Here is a 9,857-nt window from a genome sequence, read left to right as displayed (position 1 = left end):
TATGTATGTATATTGTATCCTAGTATTTCATGTATATTCTGTCCTGTGTGACTGATTTTGCTGCTGTCAATTTTCTGTCATTTCTGTCATTTCCCATTTTATTGGGATCAATATCTATCTATCTATTGACAATAACAAATGTAGGTTTGGGGGGAGGGAGTTTTAGTTTACAATTTCTGTCTTCAACCAATAGGGAAAGAAAACCCGTTACACTGCATATCAGGAGGAATGGAATGGCTCCGCAGCCCCTTTGCATTCTGGGTGGACATGGTGGACATGGGGGAGATGTGGACATGGTGGACATGGTGGAGGAGCACAGATACCTGGGTGTCAACATCGGCAACAACAGCCTGAAGTGGATGAGCAGACTCTACTTCCTGAAGTGGCTGAGATCCTTCAGAAAGTTCGATCTCTTCTTCCGGTGGGTTTTGGCCAGCGCTCAGTTCCCCCCCGCCGTCTCCTGGGGCAGCAGCATCGGAGCCAGCGACACAATACCCAACAGGAGGGCTGCCTCTGTTGTCGGCTGCAAACAGGACACATTTGAAGCTGTGGTGAAGAGGTCCAACTTATCTATCATGGATAACCCCGACCACCCTCTCCACCCCCCCACTGGTCCACAGAGTAGAGACAGCTCCACCCCTCCACCCCCCCCTGGGTCCAACGAGAGCAGCCCACCTCTCCACCCCCCATTGGTCCAACAGAGGAGCAGCTCCACCCTCTCCACCCCCCCACTGGTCCCACAGAGGAGCAGCTCCACCCTCTCCACCCCCACACTGGTCCAACACATTCGATGTTGCACGGACCGCTACAAGACATCATCCCTACCACAGGCAATACAAGTTATTCTCACCTCATCACTGGGTGCTGATAAGACTCTGAGACATCAGCTGCACTATAAGGGACACTTGCACAAAAGATTTATCTACATCTTTATCAGTAAGTAGTTGTACATTTTTTATTCCCAACTTGTATATATTTTAAATATTTGTTCTTGTAATCTATCCTATTATTGTCCTCATGTTGTCTTCATGTTGTCCTAGGACCTATATCAATGTTCCCCAAAATAACGTGATTGATTCCACCCAACGCTCTTTGCCAAGTACAAATCTCTACTTTCATTAATTTTGGGTCTTATTATATTTTATAGCATTGTAAAACAAAGTGAAGTGTTGTTGAAATAGTATTGAGTAAAAGTTGACATATTCCAGTCTGTGATTATCATCAACATCCATTCCTTTAATTTTAGTCTCAATAATTCCTAATTTCTGCTTTTCTAACTCAAACATTAGGTATAATTTCCTATAAATGAGGTTTATTGACCATAAATTCCAAAAATAACTGTAAAACTAAAAATTATGAGTTAGTATTATGTAGTGTTGAAAATGTCAAAAAAAGTGACAAACATAAAAAAAAGCATCAAAAGTGTTGAAAAAATGGACAAAAATGTAAGAAAAAGTGTTGATTTTTCGGGAAGACAACACAAGGGATAGTTCATGTATATTGTGTATGTGTGCTTTTGGTCTGATCTTTTACAGCTGAACCACTGGAATTTCCCATTTTGGGATCAATAGAAATCTAGTTTGTCTAAAAATGTGAATGTTTCTTCTTATTCTCTTTTAAAATTAGTTATAATTATTAATTACCAGAAGTAATAGATAGCTGTAGAGCTTCTGGTCTTGGCTTAAAACTATTGATTTTAATACGGGTCAGTTTACAACCACTCGTGATTTTTGGATCACAATTTTTGTCTTTAACCAATAGGGAAAGAAAACCTGTTACACTTTACATATGGCCACTTACAGTAGATGCTGTTTTGAGACGGGCTTAATCATTGTGAACCTTTTTTAACTGGGGAAATGAAGAGAGGAGAAATTTGAGACTTACTGTTTTTCCTTTTCTTCCATATGACAAAGCCGATGACAGCAGCAGTCGCTAATACTCCTAATACTCCTCCTACTCCTGCTATCACTGCAACTACTGATGAAACAAAGGATGTGAGTACGCACAGAAATATTCTGATTTATGAAACCGTGCGCATGCACGTCCAAGCCACGTTTCCCTTTATATAAATCATAATCGACTCTATATGCGGCGCAGCTTTGGCGGCTTCATGTCACGCCCATAATTGGTCTTAAATAGTCAGTAAAACGCCCCAAATTAATATTCATTCCAACATCATTCACACATCAGGAGATATCAGCTGTACATTTACATCAAAGGTTTAAAAGGTGTGTTATTTAGGCTAAAATTAAAATGCAACAGGCTACGACGCTATCAAATTGAAAATTAAATTACATTTTCCAAGTCGTACCCCGCTGTAGGCGAAAATATTGAAATAACATTTTGAAATAACAAATAATTTTTTTTAAATGGAAATGCGATATGGACAATGTAACTCGGATCTCCATCTACGCAAGCAATGTTTAAGTCAAAATGAAAATGAAATTTTCTAACAAGTTGGAAATGACGAATTACAAAAGTGTCATATCTGCACGCACATTATAGGGTACACAGGGTAAGTATCGAATTTGATTTTCCTTACCTTGATCATTTCCATTCTCTGGATCGACACCTTCAGTCCGATTCCCTCTGACATTCTCCTCCAACTCTGTTAGAATAAGTCTGGGTTTTAATTGTAATTTTATGTACATTGTGTTTAACCCTCAGGTCAAATTGACCAATTTCCCTATGTCCTTTATCAGAATTTATGGTCAATAAACCTAATTTTTAGGAAATTATACCTAATGTTTGAGTTAGAAAAGCAGAAATTAGGATTATTTAGATAAATTAAATGGTGAATGGATTTGTGATTTGATAATCACAGACTGGATATGTCAACTTTTACTCAATACTATTTCAACAACACTTCACTTTGTTTTACATGTATAAAATATAATAAGACCCAAAATTAATGAAAGTAGAATTTGTACTTGGCAAAGAGCGTTGGAATCAATCACTGTTATTTTTGGGGAATTAAAAAGAACATTGATATAGGACATACATGTAGGACAACATGAAGACAACATGATGACAACATGGGACAACATGAACAACATACACCATGGGGACAACATGAGACACAGATGAGGACAACATGGGTACAACATGAAAGGACCATGCATTGAGGACAACATGGTGGGACACCATGATGGACAACATGGGACAACATGATTGACAACATGGTGACAACATGAGACAAACATGGGACAACATGAGACACATGGACAACATAGACAACATGGGGACACCATGAAGACAACATGAGGACAACATTGGAAAGACAATCATGAGGACAACATGAGGACAACATGGGGACACCATGAGGACATGAAGCATGGGACCATCATGAGGTACAACATGGGGACAACATGAAGACAACATGATGACATACATGAGGACTGGACGACATAATGAGGACACATGAGGACAACGGCAACATGAACAACATAGGAGCAACATGAAGACTACACATGAGTGAAAACCAACATGACGACAACATGAAGACATATGAAACGTAGCAACATGAGTACAACTGTAGACTCAACATGAGACACAGAAGAGCAACATGAAGTACAACATGAAAACATACTACAAAGAGGTACACTGAGGGAACAGACGACACATTGAATGACAACTGATGACACATGAAGACAACATGAGGACACATGACTACAACATAAGACAACATGAGACAACATGAGACAACATGAAGACAACCTGAGCATACATTAAGGCACACAATGAGACACATGAACGACAACATTGAAGACAAATGAGTCACTAACAGAAGACAACCATGAGGAACAACATGAGAAACATGAACAACATGACAACATGACTGACAACATGAGGGACAACATTGAAGACAACATGAGGACAACATGAAGCCACATGAGACAACATGAGGACAACCAGAAGACACATGAGACAACATGAGACAACATGAGACAACATGAGGACAACATGAAGACAAGCATGAGACAACATGAGACAACATGAGACAACATAGGACAACATAAGACAACACATGAGGACAACATGAAGCAACTGGACAACATGTAACGACACATGGACACCATGAAGAACAACATGAGGACAACATGAGACAACATGAATGACAACATAGTGTTAAGAGCTTTTAGTTTTAATACACTACTAATATATAAAGTTTTCTTTTATGCCAATAAGCAAATAAGTTGTGCAGCCGATGACGAACCCTGATAGCAAGGGTCTGAATCAGTCTGATAGGGGTTCGTCCAATCGGCTCGCACAACCTTATTTGCTTATTGGCATAAAAGAAAACTTTATATTATTAGTAGTGCGATTTAAAAAATAAATGTTGCTAGCATTATAACATGAGACAACATGAAAACCGCTCTACATTCTTCTGCAGGGATGAGACCAGAGACATGAACTTCCAGCAACTCATATCCAGTTCCATTTTATTTATATATATAGCGCCAAATCACAATATTTTATTTAATCAAAGATCAGGTCTAGACCGGACTCTGGGATGTTATTTACAGAAACCCAACAGTTCCAAGTTCTGTGTTAAATACAATAATAAGAATTTTGGGTTGCACCAACAAAGAAGGCAAAGTCTGAAGTGTAGAAAACCCTCGACCACGTGCATAATGAGAATAACGAGCCAGTGGGTTATGAGAAATGCCAAAGATGTGACTGTGCGTGCGCACATTTGAATACTGTCGGGCTGTAAACGGGTTCAGGCTTTTAAAAAGCTGTCAATCAAAATGTACAACCTGGGCTGAACCTTTAAGGCCCGATTACAGCGCTACATATGTTTGATGTGCCTCCGTTCAACAGCAGCATCTACGGCACATGTGGCACCTTCTAAAATATAACTTTCAACTAAACATGATTAACTGCGATCTTCACGCGGTTCTCACGATTAGCTCATCGCATTTTTTCAAATCTCCATTTTGATTTGAAAACGATTAATCATTAATCATATTAATCATAGAATGCCGTAATTAGCCAATCAGAATCAACAAAACCGTGTGATAAATAGGTTTTAGGTGCACTCACCAACAACGAGGGTCACATTGCCAAACTTGACCTTACTCTGCAGAGTGGGAACATGGCAGGTGTAACTTCCTTCATCCTGTTTAGTTACGTTGACGAGTTTTAGGGAAATGTTTCCACGGTGCATTTCGTCTTTGAAGAGAGATGTTCTGTTGTTCTCGTGTTGTTTGACATACTCATGTCGTTGGACATGCACATCAGTTCCATTGCGTTTCCAGATCACTAGTACAGTGGTCACGTCGAACGGCGGCTCCAGGTGACACGGCAGAATGGCGTCCTGACCGACAACGGCTCTCACTGTTTCATTTGAGCCGATCACGTTGGACTCTCCTGGGGGAACAGACGTCAGATTTAAAACCTGAACCAGAAAAGGGTTTGTTGCCATGTAAGTAACACATCCGAGAGAATTTGCATTGTTTTTTTTGGTGCACAAACAAAAACAAACACATGAACATAAATATATAAATTAAATTAAATTCAGTACAGAAACAAATCTACACATACAAAATAACTGTTTCACATAAAAAAAAGGAGGGTGAATGGACTGAGTGCAGATTGTGCAAATAATATATAGTATATGCAATGACTTAGATTAATAGTAGGATGGCTGGGGTGCCCGGGTAGCTCAGTTGGTAGAGTGTGCGCCCATACTAAGAGGCCCAAATCCCAGCTGGCTTCTGCCTTTCTCTACATTCTCATTTCATGCTGGTCCTGGTAACAAAAGGCAAAACAATGCCCCAAATGAAGTATGATGGCGTAACAACAGCTGGTCGCGATTGAGAAATTATTATTTTTAAAGTATTTTATTAGTGCACACAACGTTTTGTCCTTTTACTTTTCTCCCTTTCGTGCAAACAGGGTGTTTCGGACTGACCCGCATGTGCAAAAGAAGGATGACAAAGTTAGGGAGGTTTGGACGAATTTGTCTGCATTTTTGCTTTTATTTCAAAATGTTTGTTTGATGGCAGCCGTAGCGTCAAGGAGCCGGTGCTGAGGAGGAAGAGAAGGACGAGAAAGAGAGCCAAATTGGCTATTCGGGCCTTTTGCGGGGTACAGGCTGCAAATTCAAGTTCAAGTCACGCTACTATGCGTGTGCTTGTGCCCTGACCTGGGCCACTACAGAGGTCTGGATGCACAGACCAAGCCAGGAGGGCCGGGACTGCATTGGGACTAGCTTTACAGAGACACTAGTCAGGTTTTTAATGTTACAGTCTGGGTCTAGGGCTAACTCCCGCCGACGCATAATTGTGACAAATGTCGGTGTAGATCGACGTAAGAGTCGCATCAAATCCCTCCGCATTGGTTGTTCACACTGCAACCGCGTTGAAAAAATAAAAATAAAAATCCGACCTGGGTCTGATTCAGGACCACACATGGAAGTGGTGTGAATCTGATTTTAAAAAAACTCAATCTGGGTCTAGATTTGAGTGACACTACTTCTGAAGAAGTCTGACCTGGTCACCTGACCTATGATGACTGAAGATCATAATAGGCTAACAGCCTATTATGATCAAAATTACAATCTATTTTTATAATATATATAATAGTATAATATAATAATAATAATAATAATAATAATAATAATAATAATAATAATAATAATAATAGCCTATTATGTTTGAAAAATACATTGTAATTGTTCAAACATTATAGGCTGTTTTGCCTATTATGAGCAAAAATGTCACTGTATTTTTCTAATAACCAGGAACTTCCCGCTGTTTACTTGTTTTACAACACAGTAGATTCTACTTTGACTTCTGTAGAATTCCGTGATGTTCAGTTCACTTCCTCTAAAGATCTTGCGGTCTGATAATGCACTTGAATAAAACAACCCGTTGAGCAGGAAATAAATCTGAAAATCCTGAAATCGATCGATCGATTTATGGCAAGTGTGTGATTCATTGGCAACTTCATAAAAGCAACAGCTCTTCTCCTAAAAGGGAAAACCATCACAAGACTGAATTAACCCTCATGTTGTCCCCATGTTGTCCTCATGTTGCCCTCATGTTGTTCTCATGTTGTCCCCATGTTGTCCTCATGTTGTCCTCATGTTGTCTTCATGTTGTCCCCATGTTGTCCTCATGTTGTCCTATATCAATGTTCTTTTTAATTCCCCAAAATAACATGATTGATTCCAACGCTCTTCCATTCATTTTGGGGCGTCTTAATCAATTTTATATCATTTTCTAACTCAAACATTAGGTATAATTTCCTATAAATGAGGTTTATTGACCACGAATTCCAAAAATTACTGTAAAAACGAAAGGTAATAAGTTAGTGTTACGTAGTGGTGAAAATGTCAAAAACTTCAAAAACGTCAAAAGTGTTGAAAAAAGGGACAAAGACGTCAGAAAAGTGGCACGAACTTCGGAGAGCGTGACAGAAAACGTAAGAAGAAGTTAAAAAACATCGATACAAAGCGTCAACAGAAGTTTTGTTTTCCAATTCTCACGGGAAGACGACACGAGGGTTATTAACTTTATACTTTATTACTCACCTGCCCCCCCCCGTACCGCGAGGTAACACAGGAACATCGCGAGGAATAAGTTCATCGTGGTCGTTAAGATGTTTTAAGATGTCACCGAAATTATGAAGAATGAAATTATGCCGAATATATGTATTTCTATGGCGGTTCCGGAAAATCCGATGATTCATTTGTGTTTTTCTTTCGCTTTCTCTTTCTTTTTTTTTTCTTTTTTTTAACATTTATTGTTTTTATTTAACCAGGTTAGTCTTATGGAGACGTACAATCTCTTTTTCAACAGATACCTGGCCAAGATAGCACAACAAATAATTACATATTAAAAAAAAAAGCAGTGGTGGAATGTAACTGAGTACTTTTACTCCAGTACTGTACTCAAGTCCAAATGTTGAGGTACTTGTACTTTACTTGAGCCTTTTCTTTTCATGCCACTTTCTTCTTCTACTCCGCTACATCTCAGAGAGAAATATACTGCTTTTTACTCATGTGACAGCTTTAGTTACTAGTTACTTTAGTAACTAGTTACTTTAGTTACTCCACTACATTTATCTGCCAGCTTTAGTTACTAGTTACTTTAGTTACTAGTTACTTTAGTTACTACATACAGTGCATTGCCAGCTTTAGTTACTAGTTACTTTAGTTACTAGTTACTTTAGTTACTCCCTCATTCATCTGACAGCTTAGTTACTAGTTACTTAGGATAGTTACTTTATATAGTTACTTAGTACTCCACTCATTCATCTGAAGCTTTAGTACTAGTAATTTAGGCTCCCATACATCATTACAGCTTTAGTTACTAGTTACTTAGTTACTCCACTACATCATTGACAGCTTTAGTTACTAGTTACTTAGTTACTCCACTACATTCAATCTGACAGCTTTAGTTACTAGTTACTTAGTTACTAGTTACTTAGTTACTCCACTCATTCATCTGACAGCTTAGTACTAGTTACTTTAGTTACTAGTTACTTAGTTACTACTCTACATTATCTGACAGCTTTAGTTAATATACTTTAGTACTAGTTACTTTAGTTACTAGTTACTTTAGTTCTCCACTACATTCATCTGACGCTTTAGGTACTAGTTACTTTAGTTACAGTTACTTTAGTTACTCCTCTACATCATCGACAGCTTAGTTACTAGTACTTTAGTTACTAGTTACTTTAGTTCTCCTCTACTTCATCTGAACGCTTTAGTGACTAGTTACTTTGTTACTAGTTACTTTAGTTACTAGTTACTTTAGTACTCTCTACATTATCTGAAAGCTTTAGTACTAGTTACTTAGTCTCTTTCTACATTCATCTGAAAGCTTTAGTTACTAGGTACTTTAGTTACTAGTTACTTTAGTTACTCCTCACATTCATCTGACAGCTTTGTTACTAGTTACTTTAGTTACTCCACTACATTTATCTGCAGCTTTAGGTACTAGTTACTTTAGTTATCCTCTACTTCATCTGACAGCTTTAGTTACTAGTTACTTTAGTACTAGTACTTAGTTACTCCTCTACATTTCATGACAGCTTTAGTTACTAGTTACTTTAGTTACTCCACTACATTCATCTGACAGCTTAGTACTAGTTACTTTGTTACTATTCTTAGTTACTCCTCTACATTCATCTGACAGCTTTAGTTACTAGTTACTTTAGTTACTACCTTACATTCACTGAACAGCTTTAGTACTAGTTACTTTAGTACTAGTTACTTAGTACTCCGTACATAATCGACAGCTTCGTTACTAGTTACTTGTTACTAGTTACTTTAGTTACTAGTACTTTAGTTACTAGTACTTTAGTTACCACTACATTCATCGACAGCTTTAGGTACTAGTTACTTTAGTTACTAGTTATATTAGTTACTCCACATTCATCTGACAGCTTTAGTTACTAGTTACTTTAGTTACTAGTTACTTTAGTTACTAGTTACTTTAGTTACTCCACTACATTCATCTGACAGCTTTAGTTACTAGTTACTTTAGTTACTAGTTACTTTACACATTAAGATTTCTGCACACCAAACACATGTAGTTTATAAAATCTGATGTTAATTATAAAGTAACCTAGCAACAATATAAGGGCTCCAGGTCCAGCTGAGATGATGATGTCATATGTCAGCTGAGATGATGATGTCATTAAACAGCTGGTTGGGTCCTTTACACTTTCTACAATGGGAGGATTCCTATTTACTTTTAATACTTTACATACTACATACAATACTTTTCTACATTTTCCTGATGATGGTTACATACTTTAACTGAAGTTACATTGTCAATGCAGGACTTTTACTTGTAACAGAGTATTTTTACAGTGTGGTATTAGTACTTTTACTGAAGTGA

At 37.9% G+C, this 9,857-nt stretch overlaps 1 protein-coding gene across 3 annotated transcripts in view; it reads right to left on the bottom strand.

Moving 5' to 3' along the window:
• LOC116695356 (V-set domain containing T-cell activation inhibitor 1) overlaps positions 1 to 7,709 on the bottom strand; it is a gene marked incomplete at its 3' end in the record, with an annotated part of 8,128 nt that extends 419 nt beyond the window's left edge. The window contains 5 exon segments of one of the 3 annotated variants that reach the window (XM_032525570.1): positions 324 to 523; positions 1,885 to 1,977; positions 2,543 to 2,608; positions 5,047 to 5,373; positions 7,541 to 7,709. In XM_032525570.1, the coding sequence (XP_032381461.1) occupies positions 324 to 523; positions 1,885 to 1,977; positions 2,543 to 2,608; positions 5,047 to 5,373; positions 7,541 to 7,595 (741 nt within the window). In that variant the 5' untranslated portion in view covers positions 7,596 to 7,709. 3 annotated transcript variants of the gene reach the window in all.
• Between the last annotated feature and the right edge of the window lie 2,148 nt (positions 7,710 to 9,857).

Source organism: Etheostoma spectabile, chromosome 9 (genome assembly GCF_008692095.1).
Source record: "Etheostoma spectabile isolate EspeVRDwgs_2016 chromosome 9, UIUC_Espe_1.0, whole genome shotgun sequence".
Lineage (NCBI taxonomy): Eukaryota > Metazoa > Chordata > Actinopteri > Perciformes > Percidae > Etheostoma > Etheostoma spectabile.
Note: the sequence above shows the minus strand (reverse complement) of the source record. Positions and strands in the feature narration are given on the sequence as shown.